General features: G+C 45.3%; 1 protein-coding gene across 10 annotated transcripts in view; it reads right to left on the bottom strand.

Moving 5' to 3' along the window:
• Positions 1–1,725: 1,725 nt before the first annotated feature.
• LEF1 (lymphoid enhancer binding factor 1) overlaps positions 1,726–25,799 on the bottom strand; it is a 118,779-nt gene continuing 94,705 nt past the window's right edge. For 4 of the 10 annotated variants that reach the window (XM_032631874.1, XM_032631869.1, XM_032631878.1 and 1 more), the window contains 4 exons: positions 23,939–24,046; positions 17,583–17,631; positions 16,879–16,919; positions 1,726–2,920 (listed from right to left, as the gene is read on the bottom strand). In XM_032631874.1, the coding sequence (XP_032487765.1) occupies positions 16,885–16,919; positions 17,583–17,631; positions 23,939–24,046 (192 nt within the window). In that variant the 3' untranslated portion in view covers positions 1,726–2,920; positions 16,879–16,884. The other 6 variants (XM_032631868.1, XM_032631873.1, XM_032631876.1 and 3 more) reach the window with 3 other exon arrangements.

Below are 25,799 nucleotides of genomic sequence, written 5' to 3'. Positions count from 1 at the left end.
TTCCAGCCGAACAGGTAGTTGCCAGCAACCAAACACACTAAAGCCACAAGGAAAGCGCCCCTTGCTTGGTAAGGACCGGCACATCCGCTGCGACCTCCGAGAGAGGCTGGCCGTCCTCCTCTGGCAACATGCTCCAGCCTCGAGCTCGCCGCGGGGAAGGAAGCCCAAGCCGCATCACTGCAAGAGCAAACAGAAGCAGTGGCCGGAGGGGAGTCCCTCTGCCCCGTCGCCCCAGGAGACTGTGTCCCTTGGTCTGTGTGTGCCTCTCAGGGGACTCTTGGACTCTCCTTTCACCAAAACTGCTGCCTGCAGAAAGCAGGATTCGGGAAGAATGGGCCAGGAGTGAGCACCGTGCCACGACATCCAGGTTATCTAGGAAGAGTTATTCTGGAGGAAATATGAATAGAAAACTAGGAGGGGACCAAGTTGTGGCCCGGAGGATTCAAACAACCCATTTCTTTCAATATTGTTTACCCCATTTTTTGCGTCATAAAAACGTAGAGGAGGAGGAACCCAGGGAGAGGAGACTTGCGTAGGCTTTGGCTGAGGCACAAGTCTCACAACTATCCTTGCTCTGTTCACTTGACGGACAGACTTTTATCACTAATCAGTTTCTTTCTAAGACTCAGAAGAACCAATGTGTTGCTATGACCTGTTTTTCCCCCCCAAAAGTAACACCCTAGATTTTCCTACACTTCCTTGGATCTTATAGTTAACTTCTGGAGAGAGCACGGTGGCAGCTTTAAACAGTTATAACTTCTTGGTTCATGTATGTTAAAGAAAACAGAGAGTTTCAAATGAATAGGAAACCTTTAACAAGTAGGTCCCCTGAACGTAATAGATATTTTTCCCTGCTTCAAGTTTAGGACTAAATGAAGAGGAATTGGAGAGGTTCCAGAGGATACTAATGAAAATGATTAAAGGACCAATGATGAAAGGTTCAAGGAATTGGGATTACTTAGCCTGGAGAAGAGAAATTTGAGGGGTGATTTAATGGCAATCTTCAAGTACAGTATGTGGAGGGTTATTACAAGTATGGTAGCCAGCTGTTCTCTAGCTGTAGTGAAGGTTGAAAAAAGGAAACAACTAGAATTTCAGCAAGACATTGAAATGAGATCAGTGGTGTCGGTGGTTTGCAGACTAGCTCAATGGACTGTGGAAGCTTTGTGGAAGGCCATGAAATGCTGATGTTTTAAACTTAAAATATGGAGGTTCTACTAAATCCGATACCAACCTATATATATAGTATAACAAACACTTAAGGGAAAATTATGGAGTTCAAACTCAAAATTGGGAAAATGTCGTCTTTGGGAGATGAATGGGAGTTAAAGCACGGGGGTACCTTGATTCGGGGAGCCCAGTTTTGAGAACCCACGGGCTCTGACCACGGGCTGCAGCAGCACAACCTGCAGTGGCGCCGGCTGGAGCCCGTGAGGATGTCTGGGTTCTCAGGAAGGGAGAGAATCATTCCCATCTGAATCCTGTTGCCCTGATTTCCATCCAGCCGTGGGAGAGGAGGAGGTGGGGTTCCAGGCTGCAGGAGGACCCCTACGGACTGCATGGCCTGGAGACGGGGGGAGGGTGTGGGCCTGTCCCCGGGGCAGCCTCACGGGCAGCGCCCCCATCATGTGGACACACCAGCTCTGGCCTGGCCTATGGATTTAGGTCACCATTACACAACTGCAGGTTATCAGGAACTTCACTCTTTAAAAAAAAAAAAAAGACTTGTTTTTAAATGTTTTATTACAAAGCTTTTTTTAAAAAAAATGCTCAGCACGTTAACTCAAACTGGAATGACAAACGTTAGATGACAGTTTGGGGCAAAGGCTGTGCCTTGCTATTTAAAAAAAAAATGGGTACATCAATGCTCATTTTAACAACTGGCTTAAAATTCCACTAATTGGCTAATAAAAACAGATACAAGTACAGAACATTTAAAGTAATAACAATTCAAGTGCTGGGCTTTTTACAACAAGGGGGTGAGAAGGAAAGAAATGAAAATTCACTGCAAACTGGTCTGCTGAAAGTATCTGTTAAGGTTTACCATTTAAAAAAAAGAGAAGAGATCATAAGAAAAATAAAATGAAAGAGGACTGCCAACTGCTACCCACAGAGTGGACTGGCTGTTACAGTTTACTTAGCTCTATCCGACACCTTACAAAGACAGGCTACTATTATTACAGGTAATTCACCGAGAAGCCCCTTAGCGGACAAGATATCCCTCAAAAGAAGAAGGCTTCTTTTCATTTCGTTTTTATTTCAAACTCTTCCAGATCTTTCGATTTTACTTAAACTCATCACTAGCAAAATATACAAGAAGATTAAAACTAAAAAGTGTAAATTAAAAAAATTCAAGTTTAAAAAAAAAAAGAAGCAAACAAGATTGATCCTTTTGCACTGTTAAATAAAAGCTTGAGGAAAAGAGAAACAAACATGAAGCCAGAAACAAAGAGGGAACTCTTCCACAAGTTCCCTCCGGGATGCTGACGGCTGTGCTGCGGCCGCTCCCAGGGCTCGGGGCAGGCAAAAGCAGCCAAGTTACTGTCCTTGCCAGGAGGTTACAGGTATGGAGGCGGGATGCTCTGGGAAGTGCACGGCGGAGACGGGGGAGGAAAGCTGCTCAGCTGACCCAGGGCCTGCTAGCATTCTCATGTGCTTTTTTTCTTTTGAAAAAACCTTGTATGCTTTTTATTGTGGAACATGGCTCTCGCAGTAGATGAAAGGGGGGTTGGCAGTGATTGTCTTTATGGATCAGCGTCTCTAGCAGTGACCTCAGGGTGAAGTTGGTGTCATTTCTCCTTTGGGGTCGACTGGGCAAGCCGTGGAGACAGTCCGGGTGTTCAACAAGCTTCCATCTCCAGGAGAGGTCCCGGGGTCGCTGCCTTGGCTTTGCACGTGGGGAATGAGCTTCGTTTTCCACCTCAAGAAGGAACAAATAAAGTACTGTGAATGTGCCACAGACCTTTACAGATTTTAACCTCTGTTTCATACAGCACATGTCTTAAGATCTCTGCATTTAATTAATCCACGTTGTTGATCTGGTGATGGCTAAAAGAGGTTGCCCTATGGTAGCCCTAAATCCTCAGACTATGTTAGAGAATAAGTGTACGTTACTGAAATGTTTACCCTGGTTCCATGTATATGTACATAAATGTACAGGGTTACGATGTGAAATACACATAATACTTTAGGTCATGGTTAAAAAAAAAAAAATCTGTTGGAAAAACATCAGGAGGGAATGGCCAAACATGAATCGTAATGGCAGGCAATGGCCGGATCAGGGAAGACTTGTCATTCTAAAGTGTTTGTTTGGTCTTTTTAGTCCACTGTGGAGAGCCAGTGTAGGATTTTACATGAGACTAAACCACACGCAAGTTAGTCAGTGCCCCTCACACTCCTACAACAAGCCCCCTTGTGACCGGGATGGTCTATGTCCGCTCATATTCAGTCTTGAGGTGCATACACTTCTCCAATCTCCGACTTTTCAATTCTCAAGAGTTTTTTCCTTCCTAACAACCAGGATCTCTAACGTTAGCCTTGGAATGTACACTCAACAAGTATTTAAAGGTACTGCTGATAAGAGCATTCAGAAAGGAGAATCCCTAAATCCCCAAAGCTTTAATAATCTGAGTTTTTAAAAGTGATTAAAAATAAAATATAACATTGCAACAAGATGAGACAAAGACAAAAGGAAAGTGAAAGCATCTCCAAGGTCAACTCCTTTCTGGAGAGCATCCGCCTCCCCTGCTTCACACCTGGGGAGACTGCTTTGTCCAGCTGCAGGGAGGCACCTACTCTACCTGGGTCTTTGGCACCTCAGATGCATCTCAACTCTTTGTGCTTGCAGTGTCCTTGTTATTAGCAGACATTTCCTTTAAAAAAAAAATTAATTCTAAAAAGTGGAGTGCATTCCCTTTATGCTTTTTATTTGAGTGGAAAGACATCTTAGAGGAGAAATAAAAGGAAGCTTTGAGATAGTTTAATAATGAAAACTCAACTCAACTCTGGGTAGCGAGTTACAGTCTACACCGCGCTGTTCAGAGAAGATGGATCTGTAGCCTGGGAGCCGTGAGGACGGGCTCTGCCAATGCCTCTAAGGGGCTCAGAGAGTGCGGGGCGCAGAGTGAGCCCTGCTATTAGGGCTCTTACCAGCCACGTGTTAGCATCGTCAGAATCACGGCAACCACCACCGCTGCTGTCCCTCAAAATGACTTACCAGAGCTGAGAAGAAACTGTTTACCCACGTGGCTAGTGAACAAACAAAACAAGCAGAAGCAAACTGGGAGGAAATCAGCCACGGAATGTTGCCTCCAACAGAATGAGGTCTTCAATGACGGTTTCAATTCCTATTCTCCTGCTTCCCCCATTTAACAGGAAAACCACACTACAGCTTTGTGGTTTTTAAACTTGACGCAGAGTAGAGATGCTTCACACAGGAAGATGGAAGAGCTGCGAAGGGCCCTGGCTTTCCAAGGAGACAGGAGCAGAGCCCGGGCGGGGGTGAAGGCAGCGCCCGCAGACTCCTATCCACACCGTGCTCGGGCTCACCGACTCTCAGAGGCCCGGTCCCGGTTGCTCTTGCTGGTGAGGAATGGCGAGCAGCCCCGGGCCAGGAGCGCACAGCAGCTGGAGACCAGTGCTGTGGTTCAGGACAGACTGGCCTCAGCCGCCAGGAGCGCCTGTCTGCTCACGGAGACAAACTGTCCCTCTGCTGGGACCCGTGCCCACCCCAGCCTCAGGCTGACTCCGAAGTCAGACGATCAGCGGCCTGCGTGGCCCTGCGGCGGCCTCCACTCCTGCACTGACCACTCATCGAGTCGCCCTCTCTCCTCACGGCACCCAGAGTGCCGCCTCCTCCCGCTTCTTGAGAGCGTAACAACGTAATTACTAACCGGATCCTGGCTGGCCAGAGTGGCCATTTATCCCAAGGATGATACGCGCTTCCCGGGGAAGAATTTCGACATCTCCTAATAAAGCCAGTGCTTTCTACAGTCTCACGTTTCCCCACTGTTGTTTCGTTATCTTAGTATCCTCTTATAAATCCTCCTGAAAAGCTGGTTTCAGAGGTGCTCTGTACAACTGCCAACTAAAAAGCGACTCTTCCCCACCTGGGATGCTCTCCTTATAGTGTAGCTAGTATTTAAATAGGTGCGCAAGGAAACTGCCTATCAAGTAAGCCGCCTTATTTGAACCTGGTTGCTCCTTTAAAATATCGGGTCACCAGGGCAGACCAGTCTTACCCCCAGATGGGAGAAATGGGGGTAAAAGGCCTTGCAGTGTTGCTTTACAGACATAAAACAGGTCAAATCAAGATTCTTTTCAAGAAACCACAGGCATGAGGCTCGGGAGACTGGCGACTTCCCACATCTAAGTCTTCACGGGGGGCTGCAGCTGAAGCTGGGCCGGCCAGGCGAGCCCCGCGCAGCCCAGCCCGGCGGTGGGGTCGGTGTAATCAAAGCCGCAATTACCGCGCCCGCTTCAAAGGGAGCTCGGAGCCCCGTCTTACACGTCAGGCTTGGGCTCCCTCCACCAGCACTCACCACGCGTGGGCCACTTGCTGAGTGGGTGTGAAGGAAGCACAGGAAAACACCCTCCCCCCACCGTCCAGCCGAAGCTCCTCTCCTGGACCAGACTCCAATCTGGACAAAATATCCCACGAACCAAATGAAAGCAGGAACCCAAACAGGCGGAGTCGCTTATGAAGAGCCCAAGCGGTAAAGGGACATCTCAAGATTTCAAGAGGGACCTGCGTCCGGAAGACGACCAGCACTGAGGCATTAGGGCCTTCTAGGCCTTGGCTCAAAAGATGTGATGGGAGGGAGAGGGGAAACTCCTCCTTCTTACGTGCAAACGTAAGCCTCCACTGGGAGCCAAGCGTGGGGTCAGCCCATATCCTTGAGGTCCTGCGGCCCAGCCCCCTTCCCAGGCTGTCCCCACAGCAGGAGGGGCTGCGGAAACAAGCCCATTAGAGGCCGAGGTGGGGGCGGGAGGAGGGGCGACGCGTGACCAGGACCCACCGGCTCAGCTGGAGCCCTGCCTGTAAGCTCACTTCCCCGTCCAGAAATGGTGAGTTAACCCGAAAGGAAGCTGGTTGGAGTAAGAGCTCCTCCCTCCCCCTCCCACATGTTACTAGCAAGGAGTGGGAAACGTTCAAGTGTTTTTAGTTATGATGTGAAATTTGAGGGGAGAGTATCAGAGATCAGTCTGTGAGAGATGAAGCTTTGCAAAGATCGCCCTCCTCACAGCAGCAGACTCCGCCTCACGCCTACTGCCTAAGTTCTTCTGCCCCACCTTGGGGCCATCGGACGCAAGCCTGCCATTTCAGGGCGTGAACTCCCGCGCTGCACAAAGGCGCCTGTGGACGCAGAGAGCAGACTTCCAGAGCAGGAAGCGAGCGCGACAGAGCTGGTCTGGCCCTGCTGTCCTAGAGAGAACTGCGGCATCTGGTTGTCAGCGGCTGGTGTGAGGGGCCCCTGGAGATTCCCCAGGCCTCCTGGTTCCCCATGGGTCACAGGAGCTGGTGAGGAGGAAGGAAGAAGAACAACGTGCGCCGAGCGCTGCTGTGCCAGGCGCTGGGACACGACGTCATGCGATCACGACAGCTCCGCTGACTTCAGCGCGTTTACACACAAGGATCCCGCTGCGGGAGGGGCGAAAGGCCTTGCCTAACGTCACCCAACCTACAGGTGGCAGGATTAGCTTTTGAGCCCTAAACCTACATTCTCTCCAGCACACCTCGGGGCTAAATTATCACTCATTTGCTTCTCCTTGCCTACCTGCCTGCCGTGCCCATCACTAGTCAGCATCACTGCGGAGGTGGAGGTGGTCTCCATCTAGACCACTGCCCACCCCAAGAGGCTATGCTCTGTTTGAAAGCAGGGTGAGAGAACAAAGGGCCTAAGAAAGTAACTTTGAAAATTAAATCTCTTAAGATTGAAAGTATAACCCACAAAGGCCACCTTCAGGTCTTTGAAAGTAAGTACTACCCAGTATTTGAGAAAAAGAAGAGATGGTAACGCGTGGTTAGGAAGGTTAGTGCTGACTCTTTCTGCAGCTGAGCTAGTCCTGAAGTCCCAGCATCAAGCCAGTCAGTCCCCCAGTCGCCAGCCACAGCTCTGACACCAGATGATTCCCAGAACGTGGAGGAGGGAGGGAGGGGTCAGCGAGACAAGGGGTCACTGGCCCCGGGCTTGGATCCAGGTTATACAGACCGAGGCAGGGTCACTGAATCTATGCGGTTCCTTTCCGTATGGTTATTCAAAGTGTAACTGTGACCAGTGAAAGCAGACTTCTTCGGCAATGCCAAGATGACGCTGAGGCAGGCCTGGAACTATTGATAAATTGCTCGAGGGGGAAATTCTGGTTTCCATCTGCAGCTGATGTTTTCTCTTCCTGATCAGCCCTTTGTGTCTCCCTGTGAGGACGTACACCACCATCGGTTGGCTGGGCCTCCCAGTGTAGGTCTCACCCACTAGACCTTCACCTCCGCTGGGAATACTACCGAAACATTCTCGAGGAAAGTTTTTTAATAAGAGACCCTCAAAACCCATTTTAATTCTGTATATTTAAGTGCTTCAGGAGGACAGTAACTATGGAGACTCATCTACCCACCTCCAAATTCTTTATCCAGTTCACCTTTCTCTCTACAAGTTCTCCTGCACTAAAAATGCTAACGTCACCTTCTAAAAACGAGGCAAGAGAATGAGCACACACTTCTGTGCGTTTTTCCTTTCCGCCGTCGTGTAGTACGAGTCTACGTGTCTAAGTATATGGGGCCTAGGGAGGTGACAATGCGTTGTGGGTTCTGGGCATGAGCTCTGAAGACAGAGCTATCCTGAGCAAGTTACTTGAACATGCCACACCGGTTTCCTCGTCTGTGAAATGGAAATAGTTAAGTCGCTCTACCTCATAACGTGTGTTGAGGGGATGAAAGGAGATAATACACATGACAGGCTTGGTAAGTACCTGGCATCTGAAAGGGCACAATGAATGTTGGTTACTGCAGTGGGTGGAGACTTGAGTTAGAGAGACAGAGCCAGGTGTGAACCTGTCCCTGCTGCACACCAGCCACGTACGTGGCCCTGCACAAGTTACTGACGTTTTCTCATCCTTCAAACAGGGCAGAGATCCCTCCCCATGCAGGGCTGCCTCAAGGACGGGAATGGAGAGGCTTCTATTAGAGCACCCAGGACGGGATACGTGGTCCAGAAATGTTAGTTCCATTTCTGTTGTTCCAATCTCACACAGCATGTTCAGGGGGTAAAAGCAAGATTTATACTACTTACAGAACTTCCGGTGGAAAATTACGACCAATAGAGAATTCTGGAAAATCTCTCATGAAATATTACAAAATATCTTATCAAATAGAATGTCTGCAGAAACACACCGATAGCTGGGAAAAGTAATCCCAAGAGGGCAACAAAAAATTTGTCATTATATTTACAGAGACTGTATCTAAAAATTTAGAAAACTTCGGGTTAGATTTGACTTAGGACTTAAGCAGAAAAGCGGGCACTACTGTTTGAGGTGCTTTCATTTTTTTTCCTCCTCATTCTGTCAAATAGAATAGAGTGACTTTGCTAAGGCTCACAGGTAGTTCTAGGCAGGATCACCCCACTCCTCTGGATCTGCTGACTGGCAGCTTCAGACCCAAAGCACACAGCTGAGGAAAAGGAAGTGAAAAGGGCTCAGGGTCTCACTGTAGTTATCAAGAAATTCAAGCAAAAAAAAAAAAAAAAAAGCATATTTACCCTTCCTAATAAGAGCACCCTCCATGCGCCAACTCAGGCCCCGTTTACTTTTAATGTATATATTATTCAAATAAGCTTTGTTTTCTGGTTCCCAAATCTACAAAATGGATCAGAAGGAAAACTACTTTAGGGGAGGGGTACACAGTCCTAGACAGAACAAGAAGACACAATAAATAGAGAAGAGCAGATATTTAAAAAAAAAAAACATTTGGGGTCATCTAGAAGGGTCAAATGGTATCAATTCCTTGTTACCATTTACCATATGGTACATTACACTGTAGAATAATGGCATGAGGTAGTAAGAAATATTTAATTGTCACATACTCTGGTGAAGAAAGAGGTGCACTCACAAGAGTGAAAATTTAAAATTACATGTTTTGATACTTAAAGAGGTAAACCTAGAGTTCTCTGGGAAACTCCATTATCCAGAAGGATGATTTCCCTCAAGTATCTGGATGGCTCAGTGAGAAAACATTCTCTCAAACTCAATTTGTCCAAAATAATTTTTTTATTCTATGAAGTCTTAGGATAATAGCATGGGTCTTAATTTCATAGGGCTTCCATGAACAATACTAAATACCACGTGTCTTGAGAGGGTTGTAATAATGAGCCTTATTCTTCTCTCCGTCTACTATTTTTTCATGGCACGTGATCACTCTTGCTAGCCCAGGGTCCAGTTTCCTGTTTGTTTCCCAAGGCAACTTAAATACAATTCTAGCTCTTCTGACCATTAAAGAAAGAGGGGGAAAGACTTGATGGGAAGGACACTGCAGCACAACAGAGATTTTAAACGCTTTCACCCTATGTATGATCCTCTCCCAGTTCCTTCACGAATGCACAGTTGCCTAGATGAGATCACCCTGTCTGCTGACCTAACAGGCCCAGCCACCAGCTTATTAGTGAGCTGTGGTGGACGTCTGCTGGATTGCAGCCTGCCTCCCTCTTGATTATCCCAATGCCAACACAGCCCCGGTGGGAGTGGTGAGCCCCCGACAGCTGTCTTGTACTGTGTGACCATCTGCTGTGGCCACAGTTGATTGCAGATGGGGGTAGAAGTTTGACCCAAGCTGGGCTAGCCAGAGTCCCTTCTCTGGAATTTGACTTTGTATTGGTTTATTTTTTTGGCCACGTGGCACGTGGGATCTTAGTTCCCCGACCAGGGATCAAAAGCCTGTGTCCCCTGCAGTGGAAGCGCAGAGTCCTAACCACTGGACTGCCAGGGAAGTTCCCCCTTCTGGAATTTGAAAGAGTTGTCTCTTGTGGAGACTGGTACTGTAAGAATATGTGAGCTCGAGGGGTTCTGGACACGTGGATCAAAGAACCGAGGAGGCCAATCTGCAGAAGGGGAGGATGTGATTTGGGGGAGGGGCAGATATGAGAGACAGCAGAAGCGTCTGGACGGTTTTCCAAGCCCACCTTCTAGTGCTCTCCTCGGCCTCCGCACGACGCTCCTGCACCCTTAAATAGAGGCACTCAGCCTCGCGGGGTCTGTTTCTGCTCCTTGTGATGAAAAGGCTTGCGTCTCATGAGCGCGCGTAAGGCATTCTGGAGAATGATTAGAACGTGAAAACCTGCGGTCCACGCACCGCTTGGTCTAGCCACACGGTGCCGTGAGGCAGCCATCTCCGTTTCAGACAGCGTGCCCAAGGCTGCCCTTGCTATCAGTGTCTGAATTTTCCTGCTGAATGGTCTTACCTAGGGAGTCCCTAGTAAGAACCCTGCAGTCCAGTGTCATTGCCGTGTGAATTCTCTACAAGTTTTCCGCTAACTCACGACACGTCTCGCAGGGGTTTGCAGCCAGACGTTAGAGGAGGGGAACACGGGTAGGCTACCACCCCAGGCAGGGACAGACCTCCGTGTCCTAGGCACAGCACACCTGCGATCCTGACAAGACAAATGACGCGCCTGCGGTCGTTTCCATCAGGATCCAGACGCTCGGCCAACTGGCGGGCGAGGTCCTGCACTGGCTGGGCCACCACTCAGAGGACGCTCAGGAGGAGCTTGGGGACAGCACTGAGCAGGGTGCAGGCGGCCGTGCTGGTCTCCCACCTCCGGATGTGAGGCTCCCTTCCCAAGAGCTCCTAACTCTGCCGTCTCCTGTGTGGTTAGTGGCAGTTCTAGGCTAAGTGCCTGACACACTTAGCGCCTCATCGTGTGACAAAAAGATGAAGGATGGAAAACAGGGTGTAGTTTTTTCACTTTCTCATTATCAAAGCCTTAATTTTTCTCTGAGACTTTGGACAAGCCTTACCATTTCTCTAGCTGCTTCCAACTTTACTACTTTGTAAGCACTTGGCTTTGCTTTCTAACTAGACATGCCAACCTAGGAACAAATACCCAGAGGCTCACTGATACTTACTTAATGGGGGTGACTACATACGTACTCAGGGAACAGAGTTCAGAGCAAAGATTAGGCAAAAGCATCAAGTTCCCCAGGGTGAGCTTCAAAAACTATACGAAATAAATGTTTTTCTCAAGGAGACTGCTGAAAATATTTAGACCTCTCCCAGACTCTTAAGAGGACAGGGCTAAGTCCCGAGCTTCAGACAACGCTCCTAGAAGACCTTCAGGGTCACAGTCCTCTCGCTAGTCCTGCACATGACTCCAGTCTATAATGGAAAGCTAGAGACAATTTTTTTTTTTTTTTTTTTTTTTTGCGGTACGCGTGCCTCTCACTGTCGCGGCCCCTCCCGCTGCGGAGCACAGGCTCCGGACGCACAGGCTCAGCGGCCATGGCTCACGGGCCCAGCCGCTCCGCGGCATGTGGGATCTTCCCGGACCGGGGCACGAGCCCGCGTCCCCTGCCTCGGCAGGCGGACTCTCAACCACTGCGCCACCAGGGAAGCCCTAGAGACAATTTTTTTAAAGATGTAAATCCAAGCGCTGCACAATTAACTATTGCATTCTATATTATACTAGAAATTACTTCTCCCACACACCTCTTGGCACCAGGGAAATAAAGGCGAATGTTTTTATTTAGTAAAAAAATATATACTAATTTCTCAGTTCAGCAAGTGTACAAGCTGAAGATTATGCCAAGGCTAAAATCATAGTGTCCAGAAGAAGTATGTCTGTATGTGAGTGCCTGTATGTATCTCTGAGTGCGTTTAACCAGAGATTTTTTGCTTTTAAAAAAAAGATAGCTTGTTTCTACTTTTAAACTAGACCTTTGACGTTATATAATCAAATGAAATACACTGAAATATCATAAGAGTATCTTTTCAATCTATATAACTTTAAGATAGTGGACTTTTTGTGTTTTGCTAAAGTAAATATTAGTAAACCAACCTGTAAAGTTAAGTTTTTAAGTTAGTAAACTCAGAATGGTAATTCTCTCCAGCTTTTCAAAAATTCGAATTCTCTGCTTCTTTAATTCTTTATGAATCTTGATCAAGTCAGGAAGAAAGGGAAGTTCAGTATTTGATGATAATCTCTGACTTCTGACAAACTCTTGACGTTACATATTCCAAATGAAACGTGCACCAATATACTGGAAACTCAAAGAAAGCAACTCGATCATTGTTCTGTCAAACTCAAGAATTCCCCCATGACTGGGCACGCAAGTGTTACCTACTGCAGGAGGCCTTCCTTGAGCTCGCTCTGATTTCCGTCATCTTTGTTTTTACACACTGCACTGTAGGCACTTCCTTGGTAGCGTAAAACGTATTATTTTATAATTATCCATTTGTACGTCTGCATCCTCTTAAACTGGGAGCGCCTCTGGTAACGGACAGGGTCCGCTTGGCAAGTAACCCCACTGCCTAGAGCAGCTCTGGCTTGCAGGAACAGGCCTCACTGGATGTTGGCAGAATGAATAAATAAACAATTGGCATTTTATGATATTGGCCATCACAGGAGAACGTGTGTAAGTCTCACTGCCTGAGGCCCTGGGCTCCCAGCTCCCACAAGTGGCAAGTTAGTTAAAAAAGCTAAGGATGAATCTGGATTTCCTGAATGATCCCACAGCTTGGGGATCACCTCCAACTTGGAGGGATGTCTTTTAAGGATCCCGTTTCCAATAATCCTAAAGTCTGCTGCAAGGTGTTGACACTGGGTTAATGCTAAGTTCTTTGTTTCAACTTGATTTCACCAGAGTGAATATTCTTATAGAATACACAAAAGTGGAAACTCACAGGGAGATGGGGACACAGCTGGGTATATGAAGCAATTGCAATGGCATTTCCCACCATTGGGAAATGAGAAAGTATTAAGTGAAACTCATGTCTTTCAAGGAACAGAAACAAGTTTTCAGAGGGCTTTTGTGTTCACAGAGGAGTCCTTTCCTGATGGGTGGGGTCTTTTCCTTATAGTCCGCTGTCCCACTCTAGTTCAGAGTACTGAGAGTTCCCTAGCATTTGAGCTACACCATGGATTGTCTAAGCTCAGTGATCTAATAGGAATTTCCTTCAAGGGCAGCAGGATTGTTAAGTTTCGCTGTGCAGAAAGAAACCCTCTCAAAAGTCTCTTCACGTTGGAGTCAACGGCATCCTCCCTGTCTGGGCACTGCGCTCCGTTAGCTTTACCTTCCTGCAGGGAGGGCCGTGACTTTAGAACTTCCCTTCAGAACTGAAAGCAAGTCCTGTGAGCTTTCACGGACACTATGTGCAGGAACAAGTCTAATCAAACATTTCAGCTGTCTTCGGCTTTTTTATAAGGTGGAGCCAGCACTAGCGGGACTGAAGTCTGGCAAACAAGGAGCCACGTGACGGCATCAGTAGAGAAGCAAAGCCCCAAACTAGAGGCAGTGCTTCTGGGCACTCATCCTGTGGAGGGGGAGGATAGGCAGGAAGTGATCTATACAGGAATTGAAGAGCAAGCACATCGTGGACAAGTCGTTTTCAAGATCATACAGGTGCCTTATAGTTATACAGAGCCACTCAGACCTAGAATGAGGACGACAAATTAGTAAACAAAAAAGAGACCCGAGTCCCTTTACTAACACTGGGAGGCAGTGCAGCCCGCGGAAGCACAAAGCAGACCAGGACGTTGGGACCTGATGCGGCCGGGTGCGTAGAGGCCAGCAAAGCGCCCCTTTCACTTGTGCGGAGGAACCAGTCTCCAGCTTACACCTACTGCCCCGGGGCCATACAGCACAGGGAGGGCTAATGTGAGAGCCCGTGTGGCCTCACTCCTGGTCTAGTCTAAGCTCTTTCTACAACAGGGTGTTCTGTTGGCCTGGTCTTTCGTTTAGAACAATACACACAATACCCCTCCAGGGAAAACAGCTGGTTATTACTGAGTGTCACCTCCTCAGAAGGGCCTTTCATAATCTTCAAGCCAAAGCCGACCCTCAAGTCACTCCCTGTCTTATTTTTATTATAGCGCTTACACTTTCCTGTTTGCTTTAAATCAACTGCTGTCCCCGAGATGTAAGCAGTACAGAGCGGGGAGCTTCTGAGCCTCGTTCGATACTGTATTTCCAGTATTATGGAGCTAACTGGCATTTATAAAGTGCTCATTAAATGCGGAATAATGACTAAACAAGTCAACTACTACACAGATAGAAGTTTCTGAATTCCTAAAACAAAGAAGGGGATGGGGAAACGGTAGGGATAGTATCATTCCTAATTTGCGGAAATCTTTATGAATGCAAATCTGACCTTCTCTCTGCTTAGTAATTCTTATCAGATGACTGCCAGTGCCGCTCTCTACAACAGGATAGTGGGGAGGACAGAACTTCAAAGGCTGCATGACTGATCCAGCAACGAGAGGGGAGAGGAACACTGGAGACACTGATTAAGTGCAGCCCAGCCGACGGGAGCCTCACTGGTCGCTGGTGAAAATATTTTTCTTGCGGGGAGGGGGGGAGACTTTGTTGTGTTTTTCTGGGACAGGGCAGAGGGGACACACCTTTAGAAAAACGAGTTAAGTGACAAGAAAACACCATGATCACTGTAACATTATTTTAAAAAGAGATATTTGGCATACATTCTAGGACAAAAATGCATTCAGCCTAATCGTCTAATTTAAAATACTACATAAGGTTAATCATTAAGGATTGAAAACCAAGTATCAAAGTGTGAAGCAGAGAAATACATTTCTGCATGATTTTTAATAGAAATAGCATTAAAGATTTTGGTGCAAACAGAGGACACGGTAAAATCAGCGAATGTTGGTCCTTAGCATGGTATGCTTATCAGGGTTTTCTGTTTCGAGGCAGAGCATAAAAAGCGCTGCTGTCCATACCTAAGTGTTTAGTCATTAAAAGGACAATATTCTTCTAAAAACACGCAAAGAAGAAGTACAAGAGCCTGTGCTTGCTACTAAAATTACTTCTGAACTATGATGCCATGAGCACCTGGGGGCAGAGCCTGTGCTCCTATAACCAAGCTGGGGGGCCAGCTCAGAAGAGGTCATCAATTAATAGCCGTTAAGTTGAATTAAATATGAACATCATCTGAGACATTATTTTTCTGATACCTTGTTTGGTCACCTGTATGAAGGGCTGATCTTCTTGTCAGCTGGAGAAAAGCCTACCACTCAGCGCTAGTTTAGAAGACTTTTGATACCGTAAAACAACAATGATGACATTTTGAAGAACCTGGGGAACGTGAATAAAGATGAGGAAAGTTTCACAGAGGAGAAGGCAGCTGCATTAGGTCTTTGGGGTGGCGCCTAGGGAGGGAGGGAGGCCACATACGATAAACAAAGAACCCTAGCGGGTGGCGGTTATTGTTCCCATTTTACAGCGGAGGAAAATGAAGATTAAAAAGCTCACGCAGATTGCCGGGGCAAACAGCTGATGTGAAATTCATACCTATTTGGTACCCCAATCTCTGCAGATTCCCCTGGGAAGGTCTGCTGAAATTTGAGTTCTGAAAGATTAAGCGGTCATCTGGTTCTAGTCAAGAATGAAGTGACCCGCAGGCTAATGCTCTTCTCCTAAGAAACACCACCCTCAGGCAGAGGAAACGGGCTTTCCAAGCACAGGGACAGCACGTGCCGCGGCCTCCATCTGTCTCAGGGACGGCAAATAATTTTGTTTGGACTGAGCCCAAGACGCATGGTTGGAGGTGAGGCGGGTCAGAGAGTGGAACCCCCCCAGGACAGGGGAGACGCAGATCCACACTGACGTGGTCTGCACTGCGTCCCTCAGACAGTGGGGAGCACTGAGCGTTTGTAAGTCGGGAAGTGACACAATCCGTTTGTGTTTCAGCCGATCCCTCTGGGAGCAACACAGAGGATGAACTGGCAGAAAGGAAGTCTGGAGGCAGGAAAATTATCCAAAGGCTTATTACAATAATCCAGATGGCAAGTCTGAGCACCTGAGCTGGGGCTGTGAAACTGCTGAGTGTGAGAGGAAAGACTCGAGACAGACCCAAAAGATAGAGCTGACGGGACTGGGATGGGGGTTCCTAGAGAGAACAGAGTCAAAGGGAGCGCCTCTGAGAAGAACTGTCGCAGTGTAGACACACTGTGAACTCAAAGCCTAGCAAAGACGGAGGCAATTTACAAAGCCAGGTTCCCGCCAGGGATGGTGGTCAAGTGGTCAAAAATCAAATAACTGCAATAAAAAGAAATGAAATAAATATCACCTATAAAGATGAGAGTGAGATCTAGCAATGGCTACCAATAAAGAACTTGAGAGAATACAGTTAATAAGTCCCCATGCCACATTTTTAAATTAACAGGTAAAATGAAGCATCCCTCTCTTTCTCACTAGAAACAATACATTACTTTTTAAGCCTCTATATATCATCTCAACTGAGAAAAAGTCTCTATACCACAAAACCTTCCAGGTCCTGGGCCAGCCTGAGCTCCTCCAGTGCAGCCCTTGGGTTTGCAGAGTAAGATGGCATTTTGCCGGGTTTTGTTATTTGTTTGTTTCTGAAGCAGGCAGATTTGCCACTGGTCAGTAAGGAATGGCTGACAAGAGTTAGGGGAAAGGGAACAGAGAAAGATTAAAGGGGCAAAAAGGGGAAGAAGAGAAGAGAGAGACACATACTATATTGCAAATCCAGAGCCGGTATAAAAACCATCAGATGTTTTAAAGCACTAATTTGATTTTGGTGGTCTTTCCTCTTTAAAGGAGCAACGCTGAATGGCATCAGTATAAGCAAGAAGATTCACAAGCAAGTGCCTCTGTTTATAACTAACGTCAGCAGTAGGACCAGAGAGTCGTTCTTACCATGTTTCAGATGTAGGCAGCTGTCATTCTTGGACCTGTACCTGCAGAAAATTGTGTCTTTAACAAATTTTTATTGAAGAGGTTTTTGTACATTCCAAATACGTAGTAGCTACAATATAATGTGGACCTGTTTGCTTTATTTTTTTATGGTTCTTATACCAGCCAGTTTTATTTGTGCCGTACAAGTAGAGGCCTTATCTTTTATGAAAGAAAAGGGGAAATAAACTGGACCTCACTGATCGATGCCTTGAATTAATGTACACGAAAGATAAACCCTATCATCATGTTTTATATCTTTAAATAACCCCAAACCATAGAAAGGATTCTCAAGGGGATATAAGGTAGCATATCAGAGAGTGATAAAAAACTGTATTGTAAGGAGTTTTGCAAATAGAAGAACAGAAGTGTTAAAGAAAAGAGAGCACAGACAACAAAAGCAAAAACAAAACCTTAAAAACAACCACAGTTAGCAACCAGGAATCCAGGTGACAGGGTTTGCAAGAGCTTTTTAGGTGTACCTTCCCATAGTCACATTTAAAAGAAAGGTCTTTCAAACATTTTGAAAGAATCTCAGGAAGAAAAGCAGAGTTCAAGAATCATACGTTATAGCTGAAGAATAAAGCAGCATGTAGAAAGATGCAGACTACTTTAAAAGGTGCTTGTCAGAAGCACGAGAATTGGCTGGAAAGTCACATGGCGCCTACCTGATGTAGATTCCTGGAGCTTCTCTCTCTTCCTCTTCTTTTTCTTACCCTGGAAGAAGACAGGTACAAGTTCATGTTATAGACTGTACTGTGAACACACGGGTGAACGTGATACAAAAGGACCAGCAGGCCGTCAACCAAGAGATCAAGATGCCTCATTCTCTCTCTCTTTACCTTCTGTACCTAGAAACAGGGCAAGAGAAAGAAATTCTTATCTGCGACCTCTGTAGCTTCGCATTTAATGTCATCAGTACCGTACTGATGTAAGCAGTGGTCACACACACACACACACACACACACACACACACACACACACACACAGGATGATGATGTCCTAGGGCTGTGGCCACAGACCCCTCCGCCCCCCGCCCACCTTCAAGGAAAGCCCGCTTCATAAGGAGGCCCCGCTTTTACTGCTAAGCCCCACACTTAGGACCCACTTCTGGTAGTGTCGATGACAAATCTTCCTCACTGTGAATTCCACCATCTAATTAAAAATCCACAATGTTAACTGAGGCCCCTCAGCTCCCATGGCACAGACAAGATGTAACTGAAGACAGCAGTAGAAGGGTAAGCTAGAACCTGAGAAAATTTAGAAGGTAATTTTAAAGACTTATTTATGGCAGTTAAGGACCCTGCTTCCTAAAACAAACACAATAACGTGAATATGCCTGCAATTTAAAATACGTTTCAAAATCATCTTAATCACAAATTTATAATTTTAGGTCCCTCTGGTAGTAGTTTAATTTTCTGTTTTTCTTCATAATTACTTTCCCCTCAAAAAATAACTGTAATAGGGCATAGACACAGCATGTATTTGATTTATATGAATAGTAAATGACCAACCTGGATTAGGATGGTCTTTTCAAATACGTGTCATAGGACACCTATCACATCCAGTATGCCTGCTGTAATAATCACATTCACAAAAAAATAAAACCATAAGATTATACTGAGTATATTGTGTGAATATATAAAAGTATCTATTTTTATGCACCTCGATAGTTTTTCTTCATGTCACATGACCCGACCACTGAGGCTTTATATCTTCAGAAGGTGGACTGAAACTAACCTCACAAACACTAAGGCAAACAACAGATATTAGTGACCTGGGGAAACGGCATATCAAAACTAATGGAGTCTTCTTTCAGAAGATTACGGTGCTCCAGGAGGAGGAGGGTGGACAGGGGCATCTGCTAGCTCCCTTTCAAATGCAACGACTGTGGTTTCCAGAAGGTGTAATAAAGTTGTTTCCTGTGTCTGGAGCCTTCTTCCTCACCGTCTCCTAGCTCCCATTTGCCCTTTAAGACTCACCTCGGGTGTCGTCTTGTCCAGGACCCTTCTCTCCCCCGCCACTCCACCCCACCCCACCCCGCCCCCCGACGTCAGCCCCAGGCAGAGCTCACCACCATAACGTAACTCCGCACAGGTGTCATGAGGGGCTGTGGCCCTGGACCCCTCAGCCACATGGCTATCGGCTCACACGAGCACCGCCCAAGTCGCAGCACATCTCTGCCACCCAGCACATGCCTAGCACGTGCCTAGAACATGCGACCGTGCCCTGACATGTTGGACTGATGTTGCTTTGTGAAATAACCTGTACTATATTCTAGGTATACATCAGTGCTTCAAGAGAACTTACATTTATGGTAGACAAAAGGACCTAAGGAGTTTGGATGTATTCATATCAGCTTAACACAAAAACAAAAATTCATGTGTAGTAAACACATATAAAATTTTCATTAAAATCATATATAGTACTTGGGTTTTAAGCACCACATTTAAAAGCTCTAATAATATAAATAATACACCTAAGAAAATATGTGCACTGATTTATGAAAACATGAAAGTTATAAAAACAAACTGAAGTTATAAAATCTACAATGCCATAGAATAGGACAACTTGATATTAAGTCTTTGAGATATATATTTAATATGATTGCAGTGAGCATCAGGATATCATTCTGACAATGAAATGCTAAGATACAGGGCATGCATCTTATTTAGACTGTATTCCTGTACTCTTATTTTAAGAATACTATGGGCTTCCCTGGTGGCGCAGTGGTTGAGAGTCCGCCTGCCGATGCAGGGGACGCGGGTTCGTGCCCCGGTCTGGGAGGATCCCGCATGCCGCGGAGCGGCTGGGCCCGTGGGCCATGGCCGCTGAGCCTGCGCGTCCGGGGCCTGTCCTCCGCAGCGGGAGAGGCCACAGCAGTGAGAGGCCCCCGTAACCCAAAAAAAAAAAAAAAAAAAAAAAAAAAAAAAGAATACTATAATATCTTTAGCTAAAGTGATACCACTTGACTTACTTCTGTTTGCCTTAGTAATTAATAGGCTTATTTTGATTGTTATAGACATTTTAAGTAACAAAGCTGGGCTTCCCCTTCATTCAAAGAGATCCTAAAATCAAGTTACGCAAACAATTTCCTTTAAAAGTTGCGCAGAGGAAAATCTTTAAAGGTAAATTCACATAACACCGGTTTTCTTTAAAACTACTCTCTTCCCGTCTCTCCACATGGAGAAGAGGGGAGAGAGCAAGAGGGAGAGAACGTGTGTTTCTTTTATCTCTTTTTAAAAGTGGAAACTCACTCCTTAAGGATCAGAAACAGAAACTTCACTCAAAGACATGATATCATTCATATATGTGGAATCTAAAATACAACACACATAAATCAGGAGGTTGGGATTAACAATATACACACTTCTATATATAAAATAGATAAGCAACAAGGACCTACTGTATAGCACAAGGAACTCTACTCAATACTGTGCAGTAACATATGGGAAAAGAATCTGAAAAAGAATAGATCTATGTATAAGTGAATCACTTTGCTGTACACCTGAAACTAACACAACACTGTAACTCAACTATACTCCAGTATAAAACAAAAATAAATAAATAAATAAAAAGGATGAGTTTGAAAAAAAATAAAATACAACACAAATGAACATATATCTATGAAATGGAAACAGACTCACAGACATAGACAACAGACTTTTGGTTGCCAAGGGGGAGGGGGCGATGGGGAAGGGATGGACTGGGAATTTGGGATGAGCAGATACAAACTATTATATACAGGATGGATAAACAACAAGGTCCTACTGTATAGCACAGGGAGCTATATTCAGTATCCTGTGATAAACCGTAATGGAAAAGAATATGAAAAATAATATATATATATGTATAACTGAATCACTTTGCTGTACAGCAGAAATTAACACTGTAAGTCAACTACACTTCAAAAAAAAACAGACAGTCAACACGCAACACTAAGTCTATGCAAAGTCACAGCACAGCAAAGCTCTCCCAGAGGTCAAAGAAGGAAGGCCACTCCCCGCTATAAGGCCAACCACATCCAAAAGAGATCCAGGACGGGGTTAGAGGAGGACACTTCTGAAACCCCTTAGGTGGGGGACTGATCTTCCCACTTAAAGGGCATCACGAAGGCTCTATCCAGAAAATACTAATTACGGCCCAGAGGATGGAAGCCCAGTTCAGGGAGAAAAGTCTTCAACTAAAGCAGGCTTCCTAAAAAGGTCCTGGAAGACTGAGCTGGTCCACCTGGAGGAGGAGGGAAATGGCATAGACTGTGAAGTCTGGGGGACCTGGGTGTCCCTGGTAGCTTAGCCACTACCTGGCCCTGGACCAATTACCGAACCTCCTGACAATTTAATTTCCCTCATCTGTAAAATACAATAATACTGTTGATGCCACAGGATTATCAGAAGGACTAGAAAATAACACGAAAAGCATTTAAGACAGCTCTTGACCATTGGCATATAGCACTGCGCTGGCCAAAGAGTGCATTAGCGTTTTTCCATAGCACCTTACAGTACAACCCAAACGAACATTTTGGCCAACCCAAGTAGTTATTTAAAACAATCAGGACAACAGTTCAGGAGAGATGATGAAGCTGCTGCTCCCAAGTCATGAAAGGAGGACTCTTACTTCCTATGTCATAGTTGTATCCAATGTTTAAGCTCCAAATCCTGACCAGTAGTGACTTGGCCACACACTGGCCACACACTGATTTACATATTGATTCATGGCTTCACCCTCGCCCTATTTTTTAAAAAAAATTTTTATTTATTTATTTATTTATGTATTTATTTAACATCTTTATTGGAGTATAATTGCTTTACAATGGTGTGTTTCTGCTGTATAACAAAGTGAATCAGCTATATGCATACATATATCCCCATATCCCCTCCCTCTTGCGTCTCCCTCCTGCCCTCCCTCCCTATCCCACCCTCTAGGTGGTCACAAAGCACCGAGCTGATCTCCCCGTGCTATGCGGCTGCTTCCCACTAGCTATCGTTTTTACATTTGGTAGCGTATATATGTCCCTGCCACTCTCTCACTTCATCCCAGCTTACCCTTCCCCCTCCCCGTGTCCTCAAGTCCATTCTCTACATTTGTGTCTTTATTCCTGTCCTGCCCCTAGGTTCTTCAGAACCATTTTTTTTTTCTAGGTTCCATATATATGTGTTAGCATACAGTATTTGTTTTTCTCTTTCTGACTTACTTCACTCTGTATGACAGTCTCTAGGTCCATCCACCTCACTACAAATAACTCAGTTTCATTTCTTTTTATGTCTGGGTAGTATTCCATTATATATGTGTGTCACATCTTCTTTATCCATTCATCTGTCCATGGACACTTAGGTTGCTTCCATGTCCTGGCTATTGTAAATAGTGCTGCAGTGAACACTGGGGTGCATGTGTCTTTTTGAATTATGGTTTTCTCAGGGTATATGCCCAGTAGTGAGATTGCTGGGTCATATGGTAGTTCTGTTTCTAGTTTTTTAAGGAGCCTCCATACTGTTCTCCATAGTGCCTCGGCCTTTTAAAACAGGACAATTCCATTTAATGTGAAGTCTGTCCTAGTGGGCACTCTGAATGCTTGTCTCACAAGAAACATGAAAATGATCTTCAAATTTTTAAATTAAGAGCTTAAGTAATCAAAATCATTCCCCTCTATAAAACAGGATACAACTAATATCACTTATAATAGTCTTTCTCAGTAGTTTTTGCTGTATCAAGACTACATGAGTAAGGTATTCAAACTCTGAAGTAATAAAATAATTGGTAATATAAATGAGGTATTTTTTTCCCAATGAAATTAGTACAGCTTAAAAATATGATAATACCTACTCCATCTGAATAAAATATATAATAGGCATCAGGGTACGTTAATATGAAACGAACAAAAAAATGGTTTTTTTACCCAGTTTTAATTAGTCTGTGCAAAACAGTCACTGGAATATATTGTTTGTAAGAAGTGTAAAATAACACAATCCATTTTGGAAAGACATCTGACAGTACATATCAAGAGGCTTTAAAATATTTATAATCTGTACTCAGCAATTTCACTAGTGTTTCACTACAATTTCACTACTGTGAGTCTATCCTGTAGAAATAAGTCCTAAAACAATCCACTGCAGGATAATTTCCAATTATTAACAAAACAATAGCCAATGTCTGAAAAGCAGGGAAAAAATGGTTAAGTAAATTGTGACATTCACTCAGTGAAATACTGTATACGTGTGAAAAGTGATATACAGAAACACTAGGCTGTAACAGAAGAATGCTGATTACAGAGAAGAGCAAGGAGCATGATGCAAGAGCGTATGTAATACACAGCCACCCACCCACACATATCCACGTAAAAGATAAAAAGCTATGCACAACACACCGCTGTAAAAAGCAATTATACTCCAATAAAGATGTTAAAAAAAAAAAAGATACGCACAGAAAAAATACCGGAAGGTAGTGTAACTAGTTATTACTAATGCTGCCTTCACATGATGAGATTATATGCTTTTAAAAAAATCTTTTTCAGGCTTCCCTGGTGGCGCGGTGGTTGGGAGTCTGCCTGCCGATGCAGGGGACGTGGGTTCGTGCCCCGGTCCGGGAAGATCCCACGTGCCGCGCAGCGGCTGAGCCCGTGAGCCACGGCCACTGGGCCTGCGCGTCCGGAGCCTGTGCTCCGCAACGGGAGAGGCCACAACAGTGAGAGGCCCGAGTACCACCAAAAAAAAAAAAAAAAAAAAAGAAAAAACCAAACCAAAACAAAAAAAAATCTTTTTCATCAACATTTTAATGATAAGGTTTTCTTCGATTTAAAAAATTTTACTTAAAAATTTCATTAGCATATAGCCAAAAAAAACCTGACAGCACAAAGCTTTCAGAATGGAATGTATCCATGAAATCTTTATTATAAAGTTCATTAACTTTCAAAAACAGAGAACGGTGCCAGCATTAGATACACTCTACAACACATTTCCTTCACGAGAGCAACACAGAGGGAGAACGAGTGAGAGGAGAGAGCCGTTGGTGTGCATAAAGTGCTTACATAATTGTCTCTTGCAGACCAGCCTGGATAGAGCTGCATATGTAGCTGTCTTTCCTTCCGCGCTAATTCATAATATTTAGCCTGCTCTTCACGAGAGAGGGCATGCCACTGAAAAAGAAAGGGGAAGGGGGAAAAAATCAAGTGAAAGCAAAACAGCGACAGTATTATATGTTTCATATTTCAGACACTGAAGAATGAAAACATTAAGCATTTAAGCTTCGATTTATTTTTAAATGGCAGAAGACCACGTGTTGCAGAAATCCATCTAGAGTTCGGTGGCTGGAGTGAGACTCAAACTTTGATTTCTCTATTCTGTTCTCATGTGACATGAAACCTGTCAAAGTATCCAAAGTGCAATGGCCTGTCACCCAGCCTTCCTCTTCTCCAATACAAATTAAAGAGAACATTCACTGGTGAACCTCAACACCCACCTTAGCCCTTTTTCATAGTTTGCAGCACATTCTGACATCTGAGCCCCAAGCACCATTTATTTATGCAAAATGAAGTAATTTCCACAGATATATCCTCACCTCCCATGCACTCTCCCACTCTGTCATGTGAGGAATCTGAAACCTTCATCATATGATCCTGTCTATAAAGCAAGACATCAAAAGTCAGTCTGTCTCAGTCTCTTCACCCTCCCCTCACACTTATTTAAACACTAATTGTCCGCAGGGAGAATACAGATAACGCTGTGTAATCAAACATGCACACTTTATGGCTGTGTTTTTTAGCTTCCTTCGGATGGAAAACAAGGAGCATGACCTAAGTTTATTTTGCCATCTAGACTTTGAGACCGTAGGATCTAATCTGGGGAACGTAGCAGCTGACACCCTGCAAAATTTCCACTTCCCTTTAGGTAACATATATTTATTTATAATACAGAGCAGAAGAGTTTATGCAGGCAAGGTGCTGTTTGGGATTTTTAGCAGCCTGTACCGGCACTTTGTGTGTGTTTGCACACAACTTACCCCAGGCCCCCAGGGAGCAGTTTCCAAGTTCGTCCCCCTACTTCCCAAATGCCAGGATCTGTTGCCAGAACGTCCCAGGAGAACTGGCTGCACTTTGGGGAACCCACTGGCTGGAGGTGACGGCACAGAGGCGGTGGACCCGACGCCACAGCACTGCACAGCCACATGCACGCTCACACGCTCTGAGTGAGCCCGGCTCCCAGTCCAGGGCTCCCAGCTCTAGGGTATGTCGCTTCCCATTTCGCTAACTTCCCCTTAAAGGCTGGGCGATTCTTTCTCATTCACCTCTACCCTGCATATTGATTTTAATTACCCTGTTCTTGTTTTTTTAAGTGATAAGACAAAAAGAAAAGAAAGGTGTGACTGGATTGGGGGAAAGGAAGGAGTGAGGGAGAGAGGCTGGTGAGCGAGAAAAGGCTGCCCTCCAGGACAGCGATCCAGTGGTTAGGATGCAGTCCCCAGAGCATGGCAGGGATGCTCTCCTCAAGAAAACGAACACCTGCTGCTCTTGCCTGTTAGAAGAACGAGAACCTGATCTCAAGGAGAGCACTAAAGCACCTTCGGCCTCCTTCCATCCTCCCATCCACCCTCCCGTCCAGAGGCTGTGGGGCTTACAGGCAAGGCAACCAATTCCATTTCCTTTGAAAAGCCCCCTGAAGGCCAGGGCCTCTGTGCTGGATAGAGCAGATGATTTCATTTTTAATTGCTTTACACGTGCAGAGTGTAAAGTTAAGATGCATGACACAGCGGGACTTGGCCTGAGTCTAAAGGCAAATCAGGAAATATGCTTTTCTTTTTTAAAAAAAAAAAAAAGGGCGGAGGGGGGAGAGGAGATTGGGAGGTGGCAGGAAAAAAAAAAAAACAAAAAAACCCCCAAACACCTGGGAAAA

The sequence above is a fragment of the Phocoena sinus genome, chromosome 5 (assembly GCF_008692025.1).
Source record: "Phocoena sinus isolate mPhoSin1 chromosome 5, mPhoSin1.pri, whole genome shotgun sequence".
In the NCBI taxonomy this organism is placed as follows: Eukaryota; Metazoa; Chordata; class Mammalia; order Artiodactyla; family Phocoenidae; genus Phocoena; species Phocoena sinus.
The sequence above is the reverse complement of the archived record's forward strand: the minus strand, read 5'-3'. Positions and strand labels throughout refer to the sequence as shown.